The sequence below is a fragment of the Epinephelus lanceolatus genome, chromosome 10 (assembly GCF_041903045.1).
Source record: "Epinephelus lanceolatus isolate andai-2023 chromosome 10, ASM4190304v1, whole genome shotgun sequence".
In the NCBI taxonomy this organism is placed as follows: Eukaryota; Metazoa; Chordata; class Actinopteri; order Perciformes; family Serranidae; genus Epinephelus; species Epinephelus lanceolatus.
In genome coordinates, this window is record NC_135743.1 from 15654820 (window position 1) to 15680466 (window position 25647).

The 25647-nt window shown below is 38.8% G+C and overlaps 1 protein-coding gene across 3 annotated transcripts; it reads left to right on the forward strand.

The window, feature by feature from the left end:
- The first annotated feature begins 888 nt into the window (after positions 1-888).
- Positions 889-24779, forward strand: LOC117265281 (uncharacterized). 3 transcript variants are annotated; one of them, XM_078171638.1, is made up of 24 exons: positions 889-1023; positions 2119-2178; positions 3207-3487; positions 3612-3900; positions 4228-4271; positions 4905-5193; positions 6864-6907; positions 7094-7382; positions 7698-7726; positions 9058-9343; positions 9722-9765; positions 11035-11311; positions 11947-11975; positions 12940-13225; positions 14977-15005; positions 15406-15682; positions 18121-18164; positions 18337-18410; positions 20028-20242; positions 20369-20619; positions 20771-20899; positions 22174-22303; positions 22454-22486; positions 23394-24779. In XM_078171638.1, exons 2-24 carry the CDS (start codon positions 2157-2159, stop codon positions 23660-23662), a joined length of 3660 nt encoding a protein of 1219 aa, XP_078027764.1. In that variant the 5' UTR covers positions 889-1023; positions 2119-2156; the 3' UTR covers positions 23663-24779. The 3 variants fall into 3 exon arrangements, with proteins under 3 accessions (XP_078027764.1, XP_078027765.1, XP_033495581.2); XM_078171639.1 differs by having other exon boundaries at positions 18340-18410; XM_033639690.2 differs by having other exon boundaries at positions 2119-2166.
- Positions 24780-25647: the final 868 nt, after the last annotated feature.

Consider the following 25647-nt stretch of genomic DNA (forward strand, 5'->3'; position numbering starts at 1 on the left):
GCAGGTAGTGAATAGTAGGTTTTTAGAGCAAAACACATCATTAGAGCAAAGACAGTAAAGCAAAACAGTAAAATTGTGGGCTGGACAGCTAAACAATGAGCTGAAGCTCACTGTAAAGCTCTGTGAAGATAAAGAGAGCTGCAGATTCAGGTCATAATTGTAGGTTCATCACTACCAGACACCTTATATTGTGCTTCCCCTACCTACAGTTAGGCCAACACCAAAGAAACACCATATGAGAAGAAACTTGTAGGCCTACAGTATTTTTAGCATTTGGGCTTTTGTTATAAGAGCCGGAGTCGTGACATGACCCTGTAGTAGATTACTTTGTTGATGAAGCTAACATTTATTTTAGCCCTATAAAACTGTCATACAGACAGCTCAATAATATAAATAATAATAAAACTGACCTCTCCTGTTCTGTCAGTGTGAGGTTATTGTGATTATTTTTCTGCCTAAACTTAAACTGCCTTTCTAAATATATATATATAAAAAAACAAGATTTTTTTTCAGTATTTTTAAGGGTCACAAACTCTGCAATTCATTTCATACTTTATGCTTTTGTAAGAGAGCTGCTATAATTAAAACAAAAAAAAAGCAGAGTTTTATTAAGGCTCTTTGAAAACGTGAAGGTTGAGATCACACAGTTGTGTATAAGGGGTCCATGACAAAGCTGAAGCTAACTAGATACTGATTTTACTGTCATAAATCACAGTACATACCTGTCACCTGTGTGTTTAGCTTGGTGTTGACTTCCTGGACCTTCTTCTTCTGCGCCGTCTTGTTGCATGTCTCTGCAGTTAAGTTGTGTTACCGCCCCCTGTCGTCCGTCTGTCAGCACTGACCCCCCCTCCCAACCGCCGAGGAGACGAATACAGTTGGAGAAGAGGGCACTACGGGAAACGGGGAGGGACACACTTCGACCCCAAGTCCTGTCAACTCAACGAGACATGATTTACCGCTGTCATAAAAAAATGGACGGATTCATCTCTGACAGCTGAAGATACGAGTTGTTTTAAAACGGTTTGTAAAACATACTTTAACTCTTACTTTCACCAAAGACGGTGGATAATCCAGTATCTTTGCTTTCACTTTTATGGTTTCAACTTCCTGTTGAGCTCCATTCATGTGTAAACGGTTAACTGAGCTAACGTACAGTAACTAACGTCAGTATGTGAACAACAGGTTGCTAGCTAAAGTTGCTAAAGTGCTTTGACAAGATAGTTTACGAAAACAGAAACTAGAGAAACAGCAAAGACGACGTTCAACAAGAGACACTGTGTGTGTGTGTCTGTGTGTGTGTGTGTGTGTGTGTGTGTGTGTGTGTGTGTGTGTGTGTATCAATTAATGATTAATGATGTATTATTATGGATCAAGCTACCCAGCCGTAAAGTAACGTTAACAGTTAGCTAACATTAGCTCCATCTTTACCAGCTGCAACATTAAAGAGATATGCACATTGGAATTTCTCAATTGTGGGATCAATAAAGGTGTATCTTATCTTACATTAATGCATCAATAATAATATATTATTATTTTTAATGACTTAATACAGAGTATTTCTACAGTGTGTGTTCTTACATTAGTCAAAGATCTGAGTACTTTTTCTGACCGCTGATAGTAGGGCTGCTGGGGTACCCTACTTAATAATAATAATAATAATAGTAGTAATAATAATAATGATGATGATAATACATTTTATTTATAGAGCCCTTGTCATGGTGCTCAAAGACACTTTACATTGGTTAAAAACATTCTTAAATATAGTAGTTTAGTCTGCTAGGTAATTAAAATTATAACTGGGACCCATTTTTACACGCTACTGTTCATGTGTTAGAAATATGCTTTTCTCTACAAAACTACGTAACTATTTCTATAGTCTTTCTTTCGACACAGCACCATAAAAACGCAAAGATAGTGAATAAGAGTGAATGTGAGGTTGGCCTTAAGGATAAATTTGGTGAAGCAGGAGCATTTAAGAGACAAAGTCTTAATCTATATTAGCCCTACATTTTTCCCCAATGCCATGACAGAAAGCATTGTGTTTGCTGCCTGTGTGCGTAAACTCCAGTCATGTCCATCGTAAAACAACTTAAATTTTCTCTAATTTTGTTTCAGCTGGGAAATCTTCAGCCGGAGCAACTGGTGTAGATACCATGGCAGAAGGTGGGTGCAGAGGTAGTATGATGACTTCTCAATAAATTATTTGTTCTCTGTTTGTAATCAGTCACTGATCAGATTCTCTAGAAACCCAGAATCTGACAATAGGGGCCCCTGACACACCAAACCAATGGTCAGCGTTAGGTTAATGTCAAAAGTCTGTTGCCTACCTGCTGGTGTGGAGAGTTATTTCCTCTTTCCTCTTTTTGGCCGAGACACAGGCGACATGAGGCAAGCAACAGTTGCCCTTTGTCACCGCTAGTTCTTTGATGTCAGCTTGCTGTGTCTGAGCCTTAAAACCTGTTTCCTAATTTACTGTATGGTTAAAACAGGCCTAATTCGTCTAAATAGAGTTCAGGATCAAGAGCAATGAATAAACGTGATGAGTGTTGCATTATTTAATTTAAATTAATAGTGTGACTTTGGGGAGGTATGCCTTTTTGCATGTCTTTCTTAAAGTTAAATGAGAACATCAATACGACTGGTGTTTGTACATTAAGAATAAAAGAACTAGAGTCAGGAGACTTTTAGCTTCGCTTAGCATAAAGACTGGAAGCAAAGAGAAATGCTTACCCTGGCTCTGCCCAAACTCCAGAAAAATCTGTCAACCAGCATCTCTAAAGCTCTAGTTAACACATTAGTACCTTTTTAAATAAAAAACACTTTGGTCAGGCTCGCTTTTTCCCTTGGGTCCAGTCTTTTGTCAAACTAAGCTAAACTAAATATCTTCTAGCTTTGTATTTAGTGTACAAAAATGAGACTGGTATCAATCTTCTCATGTCACTCTTGGCAGGAAAGACAGAAAGTGTATTTCCCAAATTATCATCATAAAACTTCAGTTGCGACAGAATGGCATTTGAAGAAAACGTCATATCATAATTAAAAGATGTATTAATTAATTGTCTGTATTTGATGAATCTCAGTCATTTACACTTTGATTATTGAAATTAGAAGTTTTATAGCATCTTACAATAAAACCTCTTCAGATGAAATTTTCAGAAATTCCAGTCAGTCATTGTGGAGTCATTTTTTTACTCTTTCCTCAGACAAGCTCTTTGTGGATAAACATCGAGGCGAGCTGATACAGAGAGTGAACAACACCGCAGCCATTCTAGCTGAGCTCGTCAGTGAAAATGTCATCCAACAAGACAGTTATGATAAAATCAGGGCTCTGCCCACCCCTCAGCAGATCATGAGGGAGCTCTTCAGTGGACCCTTGGCATCCAGTGGAGTTCAAGGAAAAGAGACCTTCTACAAAATCCTGAATAAACATGAGTCTTATCTAATCGATGACGTCAAGAGAACTGAGTATGAGAACGCCATGAAAGTGAGTAAATCCTTAGTTATATAAATTATTCTAATGGAAGTGGGGCTGTCATAGGTTGTACCTCTCTTATAATCACTGTTTTTTAGACGCATTGAGTGAGTACAATCTCCTATGAATTTACCAGGTGGAAGCGATATCATCTGTCATAGAGCTGCTTTTGGAAACACTGGCTGGTTTGAGTGACTGGGAGCTTGAGGAGTTCAAGAGTTTCCTCCTGAGTCAAACTTGCATCTACGAACACTTCTCAAATATCCAGTGGAGGCTGTTGAGGACCGCAGACATGCAGGACACAGTGTTTTCTATGGTGCAGAATGATGGCCAACAGTCTGTGGAGACGACCAAGGAGGTTTTAGAGAAGATGAAGAGGACTGATCTGGTGCAGAGGTTGTCAGACAGCAGCTCAGGATCCAAAAGTAAGACAGTAAAACTAAAAAAGATGTTAAAAATATTCCTTAACATGTGTCTTTTAAGTTTATAAGCTGTTTTCTTCTCTTCACATTATAAATAATAAGATTTATGATGTAGACATTTAAAGATACACATCATCAGGTGAACAAGATATATTTTATGACTAATGTAGAGCATGGAAAAATATTTCGGGTAAGGAGGCAAAATGTCTGATAAATTATCTGTTGAGGTTCGAGTGTAATTCTGTGCTGACGTCTTTGTATTGTGTTTTTCCCCACAGCAGTACAGTCTGATGTCAGTCACATGTTTTTATTTCCTTTCTTTCTCCTCAGAAAAACACTCTGTGGATGAACACCTGTCTGCACTGATCCACAAAGTAAGCAATATCATATCTGTCTGACCACGCAGAGTACAGCTTTTATTAGATAGGATGCAGGTTTAAATTCATATCAATATTGATTATGATCAATTAAACCAAACTCGTGATTTAAATCAAATGTTTCTATTGTTCCTATTATCAAGTTGTTGTATTTTAAACAGTTTTTCAAAGACTTAAACCAAATGCTCAACAAGAAAATGATAAAATATCTTCATTGTGCCGCCAACTGTTAGTGCCATGACGTCATCGACATCTGTTGTTCAGATCAGGTGGCTCATTTCAGCTTATAGCGGCACAATGAAAGAGTTACGGGTCAAGGTCAAGGTTACTTTATTTGTCTTCCTTTGGGAGAAAATCATCTTGGATGAAGGGAAATTGCTGCGTCAAATCAGACATTACAGTACAGAACATTAAATAGATACAATAGAAGCAACACAGTAAAGATATTAAATATTAAATAAGACACACGCAAAACGTTAGTATCAGTACCTTAGGTGATCTTGTAGAAAAACACATCTTCCAACAGTCAAATATAAAAGTATAAAAGTCTAATGATAATGATATCAATCAGGAGCCAAAATATAAATCTATTAAACATTTTTTTATTAACATTTACTTGTAATTTTCCAGGTGGCAACTATGAGGGCTATTAAAGAGCGGCTTTTGGAGACACTCAGTGATTTGAGTGACAGGGAGTTAGAGAAGTTCAAGTGGTTGCTGCAGTTCACGTTCTTCCAGAGGAGCCTTGAACTCATCTCATGGAGAGAAGTGCAGTGGACTTACAATGTAAACGAACTGGTGGATGTGATGGTGGAGAAGTTCGGTCAGCAGTCTGTGGAGGTGACCGTGGAGGTTTTGATGGACATGAACAGGAGTGATCTGATGCAGAAGCTGTCAGAGACCATCTCAGGACACAAAGGTAAGATTGAAGAAGACAACTGCAACTTTGTATGTAATGATAATACACATGCTTACAAAATCAGCAGCTTGTCGTTTCAAACAATACAGTAATAACATGTAGGCCTGCCATGACCCCAAGAACAACCAAAGAGCTGAAACAACACCTCTCAAACACAGTCTCAAGTAAAAACTGAATATCAACTTCACAGAGTTATTTATCTGTTATTTTAAAAATACAGGAATATGCTTTTTACCCAGTGAAATTAAGTGACAAACTAAATTTACTTGTGCTCACAAAATAAAAACTAAATGTGAGATTAGACAGAAGTCTTTTTTACACTGCCAGATTTTCGGCGAATGTTGGGCAGTTTTGCCGGCAAGCTGCGAGCGTTTAGACACACAGAGCTGGATTGGCGAGTTGATCCGAGGTGCCCAATTTTCCGCCTCGTAGGGTAGACATATTGGCAGAACCCTTTAAGTTTAAACAGACCGAGGCGGCCTTCCGCCACGGGAGGGGCTGTTGAAGACTTGTGGGAGGAGCTGTTGATGACACCGCATGTGCGACCCAGTGGCGGTGGATAAACAGGAAACAGCTGATAGCAGGAATTAGCGAGCAGCTAGTAGCAGGAGGGAAACACAAACCTGACAGACACTGTAAAGATGAGCAACTGGGGAGACAAGGAATTGCGTGCTGTCCTTGCCCTCGCAAACGAAGAGGCCATTAACCGTCAGATGACAGGAACGATGAAGAACGGGCCGACTTATGAGAGAATCGCCGAAGGACTGACCAGCCGTGGCTTCCCTCCCACGTCACTGTTTACAAAACACGCTGAGCTACACGTTTTGTTACTTGCTCACGCCCCCCATTGCCCCGAAAAAAGCACAAAAGTAGGTAGGCGTCATTTTGCCGCACTCCCCGATTTTGTTTTTATATTATCAATGCTGAAAAAAGACTGATTGGGCTTTCCTGCAAATTTGCACAATTCCTGTCTAAAAAGTACTTTTGGTTCTTTTTTATAAGTTTGTGTGTTTTCAAAAGTTTCTCAACACCTTTTCTTTAAAAATATTCTTTGTAGGGTTGGGCGATACAACAACTATTTACGATATATCGATATCTTTTCAAGCAAAGTATAAATTTAGGCAACACCATTTTATCGATATAAGGTCAAGTTGCCTTATATGTCACAAACCAGTGTGCATCTCTCCTCTTTCACAGTCTCTTCACAGCTCTGCCCCACTCACTCACAAGTTCTCCAGCAATACTTTGTAGAGCTGTAACCTGACGTGCACCTCCCATAGACTTATAAAATAAATAAACCAGACAAGGGTGTTCTGTAGTTACAGAAAAATACACTCGATACTGCTGAATCACAGTGGGTTTATCTAAAATTCAATGAAATAGAAAACTGTCATCACAAATTACAAAGGCATTAAACAATTGAAATTTCTGTATTTGGAATGAAACTAATGTTCACAAGCTGACATTTTACAGGTCTTGATCAAATTAAAAAAACATACAAGCATGCATTACTTAATGAATGAATTATTAAAGTTGATTTTTTTTTTTTGTTTTTTTGTTCATTGTACCAGTTCTAATATAAGTCCTTGCTATTAGAATTGTAATAGTTAGACATTGTCTGATTATAAAGCCTTAAATCAATCATTCATTCATATTTCCTTTGTCCTCAGAGAAACACTGTATGGATGAACATTGTCCTGCATTGGTCCAGACGGTGAGTAATGTCACTTCTGTCCAACAGTGTATGATCAGTTGGACAAATACTATGAATTGTATCATTACTTTATGTGATATAACTGATGAACTCTTACCTCATCCACATCTCTAAAGAAAAATCTGTAATCATCCCTGCTGACAAATTGCACTTTTACCCCATGAACATTTCCTTTGAATTTACCAGGTGGAGATGATGACATCTGTCATAGAGCTGCTTTTGGAAACACTGGCTAGTTTGAGTGATAGGAAGCTCAGTAAGTTCAGGGACATCCTCTTGAGTCAGACTGACTTCGACAGATGCGTCTCACACATCCCATTGATACTGCTGGAGATAGAAGACAGGCAGGTCACAGTGTTTTTAATGGTGCAGACCTATGGCCAACAGTCTGTGGAGACGACCAAAGAGGTTTTAGAGAAGATGAAGAGGACTGATCTAGTGCAGAGGTTGTCAGACAGCAGCAAAGGACCCAAAAGTAAGAAAATGAAGAACAAAACTGGTTTTTAACATGTGTTTAGTTTATAAACCATGTTTTCTTCTCCTTCAATTATAAATATTAAGATTTATGATGTAGAGAAAATAAGAATCACTCTCTTGATAGAAAATATATTTCATGGCTAATATGAAATATGAAAATATTTAGGCAGAGGGGGCAAAAATGACTGTTGAGCTGGTTTCAGTGTAATATTACCAATTTAATTTTTTTTTACAAAGCAGAATGGCCTGATAACAATGTTTATTGGTAGATGTTTGATCAGTCACTCACAACTTTTGCTACTTTTCTCCTCAGATGAACACCAGTCTGCACTGATCCAGAAAGTGAGTAATGTCACACCTGTCTGACTTTATACAAAACAGCTTTTATTAAATAGATGCAAGTTAAAAATCATCATCGTCTTGAACATTTTCTATGAACTTTGTTTATTGATTTTTTTTTTTTTTACATATAAATTTATAATGGTGTTAAAGCACTTGTGAATGACGGTTCGATGTAATAGTTGTGCAGAACAAAAGAAAACCAACCAACAAACAAACAAAAACTTAGAACCCACACAGAATAAAAACAAACAAACAAAACTTTCAGTTTGGTCATACTGGTCATTGGTCATATTACACTTGTTACATTAAACAATAAACTTACTCAAAAAGTCAGGGTAAAAGTAAAGATATGGGTACAAAAATAGACAAGATTCAGTAGGTTATTATTCAGGAATAAGTGGAAAAGTCATTTTCTTTCTGAGAATCTCTTTTATCCACAAAGTGTTGGAAGGCAGTGTTGGTCATTTCCATCTCATTAGTATTGGATGTCTAGCCAATAATGTTACAAAAGCTACAAGATCTGCTCCAAGCTTAGGCAAAGGCAAGTGAGAGATGCTGAACAGGGCTGTAATGGCATTAGGAGAGAGCAGGACTTTTCCAAAGTTTCCTTGGTGACATCACAGAGTGACATATCCCTTTATCAGTAGTGCCCTATCAGGTTTGTAAACTGGTCTCTCACTTAAGTGTGAGAATGAGGCATCCTGTGGAGATAAGGGCCAAATGGCTTTCCTTTGTTTGAAGAACAGTGAACATGAGGTATCTTACCATTTCAGATGGCAAGACCCAGAGGAAAAAGCATTTACATGTCCAGTTTAGATTTGAACAAACGACAAATCATCTACCGTCTAGTGAATCCCAACAACAGTGAAGAGAACTTTATCCAAAAGAAACATCAATTTATTGTACTTTTAACATTTTTCATAAAAGCATTAAACAAAATATAGAACATAAAAAATATAAATATTCTTTTGAGCCACTGTGACTCATTTCATTTTTTGTGAAAAGCCTGTAAATTAAAGGAAAAACAATTAACAAGTTCATCAGAATTAAAAGGAAGAAGGAAAAGGGGAATCATCTTTTGATTTGTAGTTTGTGTTTCTTAAAAAAAAGCAAAATATACTAAAACACAAATATGTGCAAATACACCAATCTATAAAAAACAACTGTACCAACTGTACTTAATACAACAGCAGTCACCAAATGATCAATATGCTATGTTATCTGCCACTAACACTCACATCTCCATAAACACTGATGTGGTGCAAAGAAACACATTTGTAATTGTCCCAGTGGATTAAATATATGTCCTATAAATGTATTGATTATTTCAGGTAGCAACAATGGCAGCTGTTAAACAGCTGCTTTTGGAAACTCTGAATGATTTGAGTGACAAGGAGCTCAAGAAATTTAAGTGGTCTCTGGAGTGGATTGTCTCCCAGAAGGACCTCCCAGATGTCTCACCGGAGTTTGGCCTCACAAACGACAGAGCAGAAATGGTGGATGTGATGTTGCAGACCTACAGCCAACAGTCTGTGCCATTAACCAGGGAGGCTGTAAAGAAAATGAACAGGACTGATCTGATGCAGAGGTTGTCAAAGCCCAGCTCAGAACTTGAAGGTAAGACAAAAAACTGTCATATTACATACATTTTATGATTCATAATTTGGAAATGGTAAATCTGCTTATGTACACACTCTATCATCACAAATGTGAAGAAATAAAACAAAGCAGGGATCAATAAATCATCAACTGAATCATAACTAAATCAATAACAGTCACACAAAGTGTTATAATTTTAATGAGTTAAGTAATTGTTGCAGGACTTTTGTGTTGGATTGCTTTCGACTGTGAAAGTGTTTATGATATTGTGAATTTGTTATATTTACTTTTGAGTCTACTTTTGAGTCTACCTGAGTCTTTTTAAAGTCAATCATACTTTCTCTGTTAGGTTAGAGTTTAATCCTCTGAGTCATTGTAAGTGTCTTTTCTCTGCAGAGGCACACTCAGTGGATGAACATGTACCTGCAATGTTGAAGAAAGTGAGTCTGACTTTACACATCACAGCTTTCATTCAGTAGATGCAGGTTGAAAACCATCCTCATCCTGAACATTATGAATGATGATACAAATCAAACCAAAGGTTTTAAACTTGATGGTTTTCACAGTTGAAGGGTAACTTCTGCGTTTTCTGACCTGGACCCTAATTTTCCTTTAAGTGACTAATGGGAACTACAATTTTTGAAAGTGGTTCGGTATTGAGCGAGACCGCTGCAGACAACAGTGGCAAAAGCAACTGTCAATTTACATCCACTATAAGTGCTTGCTTTTGCCACTGACAGGCTCAGATTGTTTGTGATTGTGATTACAAGTGTCTGACAATAGGCGCAAAATAAGTCTCACAAAAACCCTCTCGGTTGCAATAAACCCTGAATTCATCCAGTTAAATGCAAAATATCAACCAGCAACCTCCGGGGCTGAGAATAGAAGCCAACGTTACAGCAGAAATAAACATGTTTACAGCCTGACACAAAAAAAAAAAAACAGTTTTGGTCTCTGTAGCTAATTTCAACATTCACGACAATTGTATGGGGGATGGATTTTTTAGAACTCACTTGTTTACTTTTTTTTTTTTTTTTTTGGCTTAAAGTTGCGCATGTTTAACGATGGGGTGGCTTGAGTAACAGGCTGGGTGCGATGCGTTGCTGTAGTCTGTAATTTAGATCCATCCCTCACTTTTCCACAGCTCCACCCTCTCATCCAAATGTGGTCATTTCTCACTCCAAAAAGCCAGTTTGGCAACACCTGAAATGTCAAACTCAAGGCTTCAAAACAGCAGTGTACAACCCAGTGGGTGATGAAGACAATGCATATCTAAATATCTATTATCTATTATTTGATAAGTTATCTTATTCAGATTTTTAACTATGAAAATAAAATACTTACTTTCAAGTAGAGTAAAAAGTTTCTTTGAGTTACAGAAACAATGTGAAAACAATGTTAGATCAGGTGCTAGTAATCAGTTTACAGGTATTAAGGGGTAAAAGTATGAAGGGAATCATCTTTTGCTTTGATGCTGCTGAAGTAATGAATAGACATAAAATACTTTGTGTTTGTAAAGAAAAAGAGGGAAACATAATCAACAGAATATTTATTACCAACTGTGTCTTTGTCTTGAGTGATCATACAGAGAAAGTCTTAAAAGATCCAGGTCTAAAATACTGACACTGATGAAATGCAAAGAAATAGATGTTTTATAATGCCAGTTCAGAATTGACACATTTGCTTAATGCATCCTTTAAATCTTTCAGGCAGCTGTGAAACTGATTGTTTTGGAAACACTGAAAGATTTGAGTAAGAAGGAAATCGAGAAATTCAAGTGGTTGCTGCGGTTCACGCAGTTCCAAAAGGGTCTTCCACACGTCTCACTGAGCAGACTACAGGGGGCAGACAGTACAGACACACTGGTGGATCTGATGGTCCAGACCTGTGGCCAGCAGTCTGTGGAGGTGACCACGGAGGTTTTCATGGACATGGACAGGGCTGATCTAGTAAAGAGGTTGTCAATCATCAGCTCAAGAATCAAAGGTCAGAGAAAAAAGACAAAAACTGCCACATTACACAGTCATATGTTTCTCAGAAATGTTTAATAAATACATTTTAGATTTCATAGTGAAGCTGCATTCAAACTTTATTTAATCAATAAGAAATCTGAAAAATTAGAAAGCAGACAGCGACACAACCACACCACATTTATTACTTGGACTGCAGAAATCACTGAGTTGAATTCAACCTCTTTGATTTTCATGATGTCATGACTAAGTAGATTTTGCTGTCAGTTTTGCAGCAGTGAATTCTTTGTATTTTATTTTCTTTAAAAGCAAATGAACTTGAATCAACACTTCTGACACTGAATATCTCAATTTGACAGCTTTGTAAATTATATATTTTGATACATTCCAGACATTATAATCTTTATAAAGGTAGTGTTTGTTGCAGGACTTTTGTATTAGAGTCCTTTAGATTTAATGGGTGTTAATGATATGGTGTCCAACCTCTCTCATTCTGTTTTTATGATGTCAGATCCAAGTCCATTCTAGTGATATTTTGCGATTAATCCTCCATTAGGTTTTTAATTCAAAAGCAACTAAGTCTGACTTAAGTTGTTTATAGTCTGATTCTGAATCTGTGAAGAGTCATTCTTTTTTTTTTCTTCTCTTCAGAGAAACAGCCATCTGAACTGCTCCAGAAAGTGAGTAATATCACATCAGACACATTTTACAGAACACAGCTTTCTTTGAATTTTTACAGATTGAAAATGATCCTCATCTTAACAGTAAAGAAGTGGAAAACGTTTTTAAACCAGAAACATCACATCTGCTGTAAAAGCAATGAGAACATGTGATCAGGTGGATCGTTCCTGCTTTTGGTTGCACAGAGAGAGAGTTAGAGACAGTCATTAAAGCACAGTTACTGATAACCAGTTTATAGCATTAAATGGATCACACTGGCCCTCATTTATCAATCTAATGTACAAACCAGCACAGAACCAAACACAGAAATCATCTACAATAGGGTTCACGTTTTGAAAATGTTTGTGTCTTGCTGATTCAAATGATCAAGCGTCATTTAAATATAATACATATTGGTTTAGTTTACGGCACGGAGAGACATAATACAGCTAAAAAAAGAGTTTTAGATAAATTAGAGCCGAGCACCAGTGGTGTTCAGCCTTTCATCAGTAACACAGAGCCAGGCAACTGCGAGCTATGATAGAGAGACTGCGTCCATTTGGCAGCGTTAGATTTTTAAATTATTACTGTGGCTGCAAATACTTAATATGCCCTTCATAATATGATCTAATAAAAATGATCCAACTCAGCTTGATTTACTGTGCGTGAGTTGAGACGTGATGTGAGATTTGATCGTAGCCTCCGCTCACGTCCACATTGATCAATGCAAACTTTTGCGTGGAAATGACTGAATGCCCAGGTTTCTGTCATACGTTTATTTTGTAAATGAGGGCCACTGTATTGTGATGAAGCTACAGAAATGAACACATGGAAGGTCTTTGTTTTTATAGTCACCTTAAAATTCAATCTCACTAATTTATCATTTTGCCTTATGTGGTTAATATTAGTTGTTACAAATTGATTAATGTGTTACTACAGTGGAGCTATGACATAAATGTTCTCCAACTACTTTCTATCCATCAGGAAGTCACCATGACACCACTAATGGAGAAACTTTTGGAAACGCTGGAAGATCTAAGTGAGTGGGAGCTCAGGTACTTCAAGCATGTCCTACAGCACAGCAGAATGAAGAAAAGCCTCCCAAAAATCTCCACACAGAGATTGGAGACAGCAAGCAGAATTGGCATGTTGAAGCTGATGGTGGATTTCGACGGCCAACTTTCTGTGGAGGTGACAAGGGAGGTTTTAATGAAGATGAACAGGAGAGATCTCGCAGAGAGGTTGTCAGAAACCAGCTCAGGACTCAAAGGTAAGATGAAGAAGACAAAAACTGCAACACTACACAATCATATGTCTCATAAATGTTTACTTGATTTTTTTTACTTAAAGCCTCAGTGTGTAAAAATGGTGAGTAACAGTGACATCAGCGGTCAAATTCTAGATTGCAGCGCTCACTCGCGCTCACTTGCTCACCCCTCCCGTCGGGTAAGTGACGGTGGCCTCGTAGGACAAAAAGCCTTGCACCGACAGCAGAGATGGCATCATCCACGAGTTTTTCAGGAGTATCTAGCGAATATTTATTTAGGAATCTAAACCATGTTACGATATGTTATAGCTTACTAGTGAGATATAGGTTATCTGTGAGATATATGTTAGGAGTGTTTTATTTCTAATTGTTTTGGTAACACGAGCAAACATTAACACAGTAATGCTAAAATAACACGTTTTATGTGATAGTCACGGCACAGTGCGGCAAATATAGGTTGGTGCGATTATAATATATGCGTTTCCAGAGTGTTCTTCCACAGGACACAGGGAGATGAGGGAGAGGGGAGAGGGAGAGGAGAAAGACCAGGGAGAGCAGGAACGGCCAGGCGAGGAGGTAATATCTCGGCTACCCAGAGGAAAGATGAGGAGGAAAAGGTGGCAGCCTTCGCAGCAGCGCGAGAGGAATCAACAGATAAGGCTGTAGGCTAGGCTAACCATTTAGCTGTAGCTGTGGGATAACGTTAGCCAAGGCTAGGATAACGTTAGCATGTAAACGTAACCATCACTCGAACTTAGACGAGAGGGAAAAGTAGTTACAAACATGAAGCCAAAATGATTTTAAAATATCAGATTGAATTACCTGTCTAGCAGAAAGCAGGCAACCTCCGCATCCCTTGTGAAATCCTTCTCATCAGGAGTTCTTTCCACCTGGAATAAGCAACGCCGACATTCACTCGCGTTTTGTCCCGTCCTCGCTTATCTGATCTTTTTCTTTTATTTGGTGGCGTGGTTTCCCTCTTACAGGGCAAAACATTTGTGTGGTCCCTCATTTAAAGTGCGACAGAATCATAAAAGTACAAAGCAGGTTCACGCAGAAGCTCCCGGATTGATCTTCACCTTCTCCAGTGACGGCAAGTTCTAGGTAAATGCGAAGCGCTTATATCTCTTTCGGCCACTGTATTCAAATATGGCGACGCAAGAAGGCAGCCTCCAGCATACCGCGCCCTGCCTGTGTATATATATACACCGCACCCTGCCTATGAGAAAGCTTCCATTTGTATGTGAATTGCATTACACTTTAGTAAATATATATTTATGAAAGCAATAGTTGATATTTGCTAATAAACAACCACGTAAATTACACATTGTAACTTTAATATTTTTCATGTGCTTGTGTGTGTCAGAGTGTGTGTGTGTGTGTGTGTGTGTGTGTGTGTGTGTGTGTGTGAAGCACTTTGTAGCTGTGTTTTAAAAATGCTGTATAAATAAAGCTTTATTTACTTGTTTACTATTGAACAATTCATAGTGAAACTGGGTTCAAACTTTATTTAATGAAAAATTATTATATTATATTGAGTCCTTTAGATTTAATGGGTGTTAATGGTTTATGGTGTCCCACAAATCTTCCTGATTGATTTTAGATCAGATCTGAGCCCAAATTAGTGTTATTTTGGATCTAATCCTTAATATTATTCTTAATCAAAAGCAACTAAATCTGACTAAAGCTGTTTATAGTCACAGTATAGTTGTTTGAATCACTCATGGATCATTTTCTGTTTTCATTTTCTTCAGAGGTACATCAGTCTGAACCGCTCCAGAAAGTGAGTGATGTCACATCAGACACATTTTACACAACACACCTTTCATTTAATTTTTACAGGTTGAAAATGATCCTTACGTTGACACTAAAGAGGTGGAAAATGTTTTTAAACCAGAAACATCACATCTGATGTAGAAGCACTGAGAACATGTGATGAGGTGGATCATTACTAGTTATGGTAGCACAGTGACAGAGAGAGGGTAAGAGACAGTCAGTAAAACATATTACTGATAACTAGTTCATAAATGAATAATTTAGTGAATCATTGTGCCTTAATGTGATCATTAGCTGTTATAATACTCTCTTGACTTAACTGTTTTTATTGATCCAGATAAATTAATGCATTATCACTACAGTGGAGATATGACATAAATGTCCTCTAACTAATTTGTATCCATCAGGAAGTCACCAAGACACCACTAATGGAGAAGCTTTTAGAAACACTGAAAGATTTAAGTCCCGGGGAGCTCAAGAAATTCAAGCAGTACACTAAAATGGAGACAGATCTCCCAAAAATCACAAGAGACCTAGTGGAGATGGCAGACAGAGTTGAAATAGTGGAGCTGATGGTGAAGATCTATGGCCGACAGTCTGTGGAGGTGACCAGCAAAGTTTTGAAGAAAATGAACAGGACTGATCTGGTGGAGATGCTGTCAGAACCCAGCTCAGGACTCAAAGGTAAGATGAAGAAGACAAAAACTGCCACATTACACAATCATATATTCCAAACACGTCTAATAGATTTCCATATTCATAGTAACAAGGTAAATCTGCTTGGTTTCAAACTGTAATGTGAGATATGAAAAAATGAGGGAGCAGACAGCGATGCAATAACACCACATCAGCCAGAACTACCTCCCAGAGAAACTTAAGCGTGATGCTTATACTAATGCCTAATGCAGCAACTGTCCACAGGCAGGACAAGTTAGGTTGGTGTTTGAGCTTAGAAATTCATCTGTGCAGAATGCCAGGGAGGTGAAGAAGTGGCCAACATGAAGGAAGAGAATCACAGCAACAAGGGAGGTGGACAACTTGGAAGGCAGTCACCAACAGGGCTATAACTTGAGACAATGGGCTCTAGTTTCCCGGCGCAGTGCAGGGTGGCGCAGGGTGGCAAACCCTGCGCAGAGCTAGTTTCGAGCGGCGCAACCCGAGGCGTGCTCAGTTTGGTAGTTTGGCAGACCGAGGTGCGCTGAGATGGGTGTGGCGGCGCAGCAGGGGGAGGTGTCGACAGATCCAGCTTGGCGCAGTGACAGTTTCGTGCCAAAAGGCTTCGCCAAAGGTGTGCTAAAAGCTCGCCAGCTGAAACCATGTCTACTGTCAGCGCAGGCGGAGCGCAGCCAGTGTAAGCCGAAGTTTGGCTGACCAGCGGACAGTGCGCACACGTCACCAAAACCTCACAGGCAGGTTTCCAGAATGTCAGGCACATTAACGATGCAATAAATACCCCAAAAAACACTATACAATGCAACTATCTGCAATCAGCACATAAATGTATCTTTATATCGTCTGTCTCTACACATCTGATGTCAGATCAAAGGGGATTGGCACCGTTTGGCACCGTTTGGCACGCATAATGGAAACCCAACCTGATTTGATTAACACAGTTGAAAACTAATGAGTTCACATCCTTCTCAGCCAACCACAAACAGCCACAGCATCAGATAGGGAGTATATATTCAGCATCTGTCATCTTAGAAAAGTCAAAAGAAAAGAAACAGAGTGAGACTGCGAGAGAGAAAGAGAGAGCGCGTGCGCGCACGAGAGAAATGCAACATTGATTTACAATTGTGCTGACCTCCTCCCAGGCTACCTTTGCATCATCAGCCTATAGAGGTCTGCTCGCAGTTCTGTATATTCGGACACTGCGAGCTTGGACCTCCCGGACCAAAACATCAGTTTCCTCCTGGAAGAAGTTTGGCCGTCTGGCACTGCTGCTCTCTTCCGCCATGGCGAATTGAGTAAACTCTCATTACGCCTTCGCGCGGCGCATTTAAGGGCGAGGAGAGGGGCTCATTTGATTGGTGTGATGTGTGTAAAAACCCACTCCACCCCTTCTCTCCTCCCTCTTTCCGACTTGCGCAGGTAGGAGGGACGGAGGTGGGATAGAGGAGTAGCTGCGCCAGGCGCACGGTGTGCCAGACTTACAAAATCCGCCTGGCCACACCCAGTTGGCGAAGCGCAGGTGTGCTGCGCCTCCGCCGCGCCCGGTCTGCGAAACTAGAGCCCAATATGTTTAGGATACAGGCAAGATTTAGCTCACTCATCAGGTCTACATACAGTAGCTTCCCAAGTCCCAGAAATCTGAACGGCCATCTTTGCAACACCCAAAAACCAAGCTTGAGACATATTCTCTCTAGCTGCAAGACAGCACTGACCCAGGGCCAGTGCAGCTGATGTCCTGCAAAAGTTGGCAGAGGGCAGATAAGCACGCAGACTAGAATTACATAAGGCCAGCCCCTCAACATCACGATGGCAAATCTATTTTCATCAGTCAATGAGGTGGAACACAGAACGCTACACAGAAGGCAGATGAGGCCGTCAGTCTGTCACTTACTGTACTGACAGTTTGCTCCAACATGGACACACACCACAACAAAAAAAAAAAAACACAGTCAGGACCAACACATCATTTTCTATCCCCACTGCAATAAAAAGAAGGAAGCTGGAGCATCTTGATGGCCAAATGGTTACAGCATGCAATGTAACCACAACATCCACAGTTTGATTCCATCTGTTGGACCTTTATGTCCTGTCATCCCCTCTCTCACTGTCCCAGACTTCCAGTCTGCCTGCACACTGTCATCTGTCCAATAAAGGCAAAAAATGCAAAGAAAAAATATCTAAATAATAATTAAAGAAAGCCATCGTTCCCAAATACGGTTGGAAGTTGGGGATAAATCTGATGACTGACCTGCTGCATGTATACACAGCTTAACAGTAACCTGGTTACTACAGTGCACTTAAACACACTGAATGACTGCAACATCAACACCCATTACTGTACATTACAATCCTAACCTACTGTTACATATTGCTCTCATGTTTGAGCAGCAAGTTACGTGCTTTTAATTATCAACTTAACATGTAGTTTTAATCTTCTGTGTCTTCACAAGGGCCTTCAGAAAGCTTGGAGCTTGAGGGCTGTGGAAGCATTATGGTAATTCTTTACATTCATTCATTCATTTGTTTAGTTTAGTTTAGTTTATTAGGATCCCCATTAGCTATTCTTCAGGTGAGTTTATTTGTCATTCAGTCATTTATTTTATCAGTTAATGTGATGTTACTAAGACACATCTTCACTTCTTTGTAAAAATGACTGTCCTCTGCAGCAGGACTCCAGTGACTGGACTGAAGTTGAACCTGAAGTGAACAGTACAGATGCAGACAAGGCTTCAACTTACAGGTAAATATAAGATCCTAAATGTTCCATGACAGCTAAGCGTCATTGTTTGGGGCTGAAAAATGAAGCCCATGCTGAAGCAATGTCAGGAACCAGACTGATGACGATGAGCCTCTTGGGGAGAAGCCCATATTTTGGGCTTATTCGGTAGTGGTGGGAATCACCAGAGCATCCGCGATATGACAGTATCAGGATACTTAAGTCACGATACAATATTATTGCGATAATAAATATGTTGCCATATGCTGAGTTTTGTGATAAAATATATTGCAATTTATTAGCTTTTTTCAACTGTAAATTATGTCCCCAAAGAAAAACTTTGTCAACATCTATTGTATCTAATAAGATAAAGTTTTGAGTCTGTTCATCTCACTTTAGCCACTTTTTTGCAGAAGCGAAATTTATCTAGTAATAATGATTAAATATTCTTGTAGACTACCAAAAGCTCATTTGTAATATTAATGATTTATATAATAAAAAAATATCAGTTCTTGGCACTGTGTGATGATACAACATTGCCACACAAAAATATTGTGATACTGTGCTGAATGGATTTTTACCCCGCTCTTATTATCCGGTATAGCAAGCTGATATCCAAATCAAGACTTCTTCCTCTGTGCACCCATCATTTCAGCTAATCTCTATATCTGCAGATGAATGCAGATAATTTGATAACTCTGGTTTGTTTGTTCCTCATCCTGGTGATTGACACATCTAGGTGACACCATCGAATGTGTGTTATTATGTTTTGTATGTTGTTATATTCACGTCCCCTACAATGGTAGAGCAATGCCTGCACACCATCTTGTGCATAACTCTCTCTAGTGCTGTTGTAGCTGACCGGTACACTGGAAACCAGCAGATGGGTCCTCTAGCCCCAGTGTATTAATTTGTGTCCATCATAGTGACTTATTCGCACACCAATCCATCTGTTGTGCTAATTTCAGCTTTTGTTCATTGTGTTTCATATGATAGACCCACATATATTGGTCACTGTCTCATTATAAATCTGACTTTGGTCAATACTACTTGGACTACAAACGGACTACAAACAGAAACCAGAACACTTCTGATACCAAAATCTGTCCCATTGCCTGCAGATTCTGTATACATATATGCAGAATTTGTTTATAGAGATTAACACAGAGGTGCCAAAAACTGCAGGTCCTCAAATGGCCAATTGAGACTGGCCCCAAAAGGGAGTTAATCCTCATAGATCCCCATGTTAAAATGGCCAACTTATCAGCAGAAATAAATATGTTTACAGCCTGGTACAAAAATGTTCTGGTGAGCTTTTAAATAACACACCCCTGTAAAAAAAAAAATAAAAAAATTAAGGTTTATAATGGCGCATGATCAAGGGTGTGGCTGCTGTGAGTGACAAGGCTGCCTGTAGATAGGATGAAACCTTCAAGCTTGGTTTCACAGAAGGGAATCTAAAATCTCTCTGTGCTGTTACTGGTTACTAATGCAATAAAACAATTATAGTGGCAATAGATTTAACACCAAATAAACTGAAGGCTAATATGCTTGAGTTTTACATTTATTCCTTTGTGACCCTAATACAGTATTTTTGTGCATAGACACAAACTCACTTGTTTTCTTTTCATTCACATTTAGCCTACAGTCTGAAGCAGGAAACTTTGAATGCAGTGTCTCCGGCTTGCGCTGGGTCTGTAAGGAAAAGGTCAGCTTTAAGTACCAGTTTTGCTCTTGGGAAGGACCTATGGAAAGGATAGAAAGCATGCAGTACATGGCTGCAGGTCCCCTGATGGACATCACAGTCATTGCTGGGAAGTTAGATGTAGTGTACCTGCCACATTGGATCTGCATAGGTAAGTGGACATAAAGAAAATAATAAAATAAAAACTAACTTTTCTATTTATATCTCATAGCATGTGTACAAAAACTGACGCAGTCCTTTTCTCTTCACTTACTGTGTGTGCTTTTATTTTGTGCAGATGACAACCCTACAATATTAGACAAGTTTGTAGTCCTACACATAGATGACTGTGGAGATGTCGTGGAAAAAGTGTCTGAGGTCACATCGTCCCATGTCAAGCTGTCTGAACCAGTTTTCTCTCCAAGAGCGGTCCTGATGAAAGCTGGCCTGTTGGTGAAAATACGCTGTAATGTGTTGATATACAAGACCAACACAGCATTCCTCACTCTCCATGTTTATCTGATCCCATGTGATCCGGGTCTACAACAGGTTATTTCATAACTTACTGTCGTCAATACCAATCATAATAAGACACAGAATGGCACAGTCAATAACTTGATTAATATACAACACAGATTACAATGTTTTCTGCATCAACCTTGTAGCAACTTTGTGTTAAGAGTTTGGTGTGTTTTTACAGGAAATGGACAAGAGGGAGTTATCCCGTGGATACAAAATTATCCAAAAGCCACATCCAGAGAAGTCCCTGAAAATGCGAGATCGTTTCATCCTAACAGCAGATTTGGACAGTGCAGACATTTGTCCTGAAGTATGTTTTAAACCATTTAAGAATAACTGCTCTATGTTTTGTGATTTGAAATGAAAAATCATTACAAAATGATCCAAATTTACTTAAATGTTTTGATTCTTGTCTCATGAGAAATTTACATTGAAACAGTCTAGTTAAAGACATTGAAATGTCTTAAAACATTTTTATTTATTACTCATAAACAAACTGTGACACTACTCATAAGTTGTGTTTTCCAGAAAGCAATGACGTCTTAAAAGCTTTTTATATACAAAGATTGTGGCGTTGGGCCGCTACAAAGTTGCTTCTTTATGCCGCCTTTGCATTTTTACACAGAACCTAATGACGGGGGCATCATGCTGCTCGAGTGTGGAGATTTTAAATAGCATGCAGGCATTGCGGAAGCAAAAGAGGCACAACAAGCATGACATGAAGTGATCAGTAGGGTACTGAAAATCTCCACTTACAGGAAATGGCCAATTTAGATTGAAAATACAGACAGTACTTACTGACCCTCATGCCGACAAGAAGTCCAGTGTAGTTTTTTAATCCACAAAACTCGTTCGGGGTATCAGAGGATAACAGCTAGCCGGAATAACAGCTACACTCGAAGTGCACGGAACCCTCATTTTGAAAATGTAATAAAACTCCGCTAATGCATTTCAAAAACATCAGAACGACTCGTCCGTCATAATCCAAGTGCCCTGGCGCACGAGTTGACATGTAAACACAACAGCCTGCAGGGCAGGCTAACTGACCACAGTGAGAAATGATGCTATAAAAGTGGAGTAAATTACGTCTTTTCAAGTCAGTTTTGCATGCTGCAGCTTCAGGGCACTTGGATTACGACGGACGAGCTGTTCTGACGTTTTTGAAATGCATTAGCGGAGTTGCACTTCAAGTGTAGCTGTTATTCCGGCTAGCTGTTATCCTCCGATACCCCAAACGAGTTTTGTGGATTAAAAAACTACACTGGACTTCTTGTCGGCATGAGGGTCAGTAAGTACTGTCTGTATTTTCATTCTAAAGTGGCCATGTCCTTTAAGTACTTCAAAAAACAAATAAAAAATTCATTTTTGAAAAATCAATAGTGCTTTAGTTCAGGCGGAGATGGGCTTCCTGGCTTGCACTTGAGGTGTTCCTTGTGTGCTCTCCTCCTACACTAGATTGAATTAATGTTGTATTTGTTGTAATGAAGGTAAAAAAGGCAAATGCAGTGAAATAAAAAAAAGATTATTGGCTCAAAAATATCACCATCACCATATCTTTTTCTTTTTTTCTTTTTTTTTTTACAGACATTAAAGCTCAGACATAAAAACATAAATTTCTTTGAAGTGTTCATTGAAAATCCAGACAAAGTTTTCAAGCTCAAGCTTGAACAAGTAAATGATCATCAACCAGTGTGGACCTGTACAGTTCGAAAAGGTCAGTTATAATAATACCACAAGAATTTAAATACAGTCTGAGTACCACATGGATTTTATTGAACATCATTATTGAAGCAGACATCTATTGATAAAAGGCAGTAAATCAGCTACATATTCATATTTCCTTATCTCTGGATTATCTTTACAGATGACTACCAAAGCAGCACTGGTCCTTTACAAGGTAAAATATTTTTAAATGATTTGTGTTAAGAAGAATTGCACTTTAGATTTCACTCTGTTTTGTCTGTCTGTCTGCTGCGCTGTGATGTGTTCACAGTAAACACAAAGTGAATTTCTTTGCATTGTGAATTTTTGCATTGCATCAAAGTCAGGAGTGTTTATTTAAAATACAATACAGTTTACCAGTCTGAATATTTATTTTCTTGTCTCTGTTCTGTATTCAGTTGAATATCGTTCACAAAAGATTCACAAATAATTGCATTCTGTTTTCATTACATTACATTTTACATTTTAATCAGGGTTGTATTGTTCACATTGTCCACGGCAGCACATTACTACTTCACTCCTCCCACTGTCTTTCCAATAACTAACTTAAATTACTCAAAGCATTTTGCTAATAAGCAACTCAACAAAATCGCTAACACAAGTCCAAATGCATATTCTCAGAGCTTAACCGTGTAGTGCTATGGCTTTGCTCACTAATCTCTGAGCCCTCTCCTTTTTATGTTCTGTCTCTGTACAGTATTGACACTGAGTCACAGACAGCGACAATGTGTTTATCCTCTATTTCTGATACTTGGTAATCTCAGGAGAATCTGTCAGGATAGGCTTGTGTAGGCCTGTGTGTCACTTTGAACCTGCTCAAATAGTGCAATCTGATTACTGACCTGCTGCATGTCTACATGGATTTACAGTAACCTGGTTACTTCAAACCAATAAAATTTTGAATGTTAGGCTGTCCGACAGCGACAAGCCATTTAAGCTCGACAGGTGTTTGTGGTGTTCTTTTCTTTCACAAGTGAAAAGATTTGAGTGTCACTTTGCAATAAATCAATCCTCTCTTTCTTTTAAATCGTAAAGGAACTGATGTCACCAGATATTACCTAAACAGATTTTTCTGCCCTCAGGGGAGCACTTTGTGGATAAACACCAGTGTGAGCTGATTAAGAGAGTGAGCAATATAGGCCCAATCTTGGATAATCTCCTGAGAGAAAAGGTTATCCAACAAGAAGAGTATGATGCAATCAGTGCCCTCAAAACCAGTCAGGAGAAAATGAGGAAACTCTACAGTGGTGCCCTGAAAGCTGCTGGACATGACGGCAAAGACGTCTTCTACAAAGTCCTTGAGGAGAACGAGAAATATCTTGTTGCTGATCTCAAGAGGAAGGAGTCATAAATCCTGTGATCAGAGTAAATTTGCTCTTTTGTTATATTTCCGCTCTGAGACTGTGGAGCTGACCCTGTTTTTCTCTTATTTTGATTCTACACAAATATAATAGCTTGTTTGCAATCATGTGACTTAAGACTCGCTAAATTTAGATGGAGGGAAGGTAGTGATGAAACCCATATAGTGCGTGAATTTGAAATAGAGAAGGGTGACTACAAAGAAGGGTCGGACACTATCATTGTTAGAATTTACCTTGTCCTTCAGACCTCCTAATGCTATTCATGTTACTCCGTGAGCTAGTGAAAGTGTTGTAGTGTCTAGTGGACTATAACCAGTACTGGAGATGAGGGGGGATGGCATCCCCCTTGAAATAAAAACGGTCAGAATCATCCCCCTTCTAAAACTGCCATCCCCCCTTTCCATCCCTTGTGTCATTTTTTTAATGAATGTGGTATTACTGCTATTTCAGCATTTAGTTTTAACTTTGGTTTTACGTATATTAAATAAAATACTGTGGGCGAGGGCACACATGCAAAGATGTTCTTATATCATATCTCAGCAAGCTGTGCCGTTGATGTTATGCCTGTGCCCTATAGAGGGCACCCGAACGATGCATAGTGCGTCCAAATTCACACTTGTTCTTCTCTATGGATTTTCTCCACAACCGTGCGTTGTAGCAAGAAGCCACTCATATTACGTTAAACAGCGGAACCGCAGCTTTCCGACAAGACCACGCACTTGTCGGTAGTCTAATTTTTTCACAGTGAAAAAAATGATAAAATTACACTAAAATGATGTATAACAAAGCTTTCATACAGCTTTCCACACACATTGCTCTTGGATGGATTACTCGCAAATGCAGGGTCGCACAGAAATGCCACGCATATCACATGAAAGGGCAGGACCAGAGCTTTCCGATGATACCACACACATCATTGTGCTGTCATCCCATCATGCTATAAATACAGAGCAATTGTCTACAAAATAAAAACCTGACAAATTTCTTTACAATCCATTATACAGATCAGTCACTTCATATAGTGAGGAATAATATTATTACTATTTTTCTGTTATCTTAGATGTAAATATTGCATGGTTCTTTAAAATAAAACACATTTTTGACTTGTGAATGAGTCAATCGAATTTTTTGCAATAATGAAAAAATGCTGGCAATCACGCCTGGCACAAACCACATGTTTTGGACAACTGTGAAGTGACAGAATGTCCCAGCATCATGGTTCTTATATTGCCAGATTCCAGAGAGTCCCCCCTCTTCATATATGGCAGAATATGTCGACTTCCAACTTGCTATGGTGAGATACATGTAAAAAATTTAGTAACACGGATTTGTTTTCATTGATATAAAAATTAATATAAAATACAGGCACATAGGAGGACATGTGGTGATGGCAAATCTGGTTAGCCCAGATTGTCCTGAAAACCCCCCCAAGATTTAGCATGTGTATGTAGCCTTTATAATGACTGTGATATGAGCTTAAATGTAAAGGCAGGAAAAATACCCCAAAAAGGCCTAGGGCCCAAAGGGTTAAACAGTGATATTAAAAGGAAGGTGAGAAATTATTTTCAGCCCGAAAACTATTTTATCTCCAGTGGGTTTTTTTAAAATCCACACTTGAATGTTGGGCATTTTCAAGAAAATATGTAGTTTTCTTAAAAATCAACTGGAAGAGTAATGTCATGTGCTTGCATAAGATTTCTGCTCAGTCATTCTAACAAAACCATAATGAGCTTGTTTTCTTCACATAGAGGGTAACTATGGCCAGCAAGCAAGGGCAAGAAATAATGAGATCAAAAAGCATGACTATGAAAATCTCTGGAAACTTTTATGAGATAGGGGAGAGTGGGGTAGGCAGCCATAGAATCATAGAATTGGACCTATGTATTTTGTATTATTTGTATTTTTAATATGTTTTTATATTTTAAGTTTCAATTTGCACTCCATGCCCTGAAGTTGGGAATTTTAACCTACAATA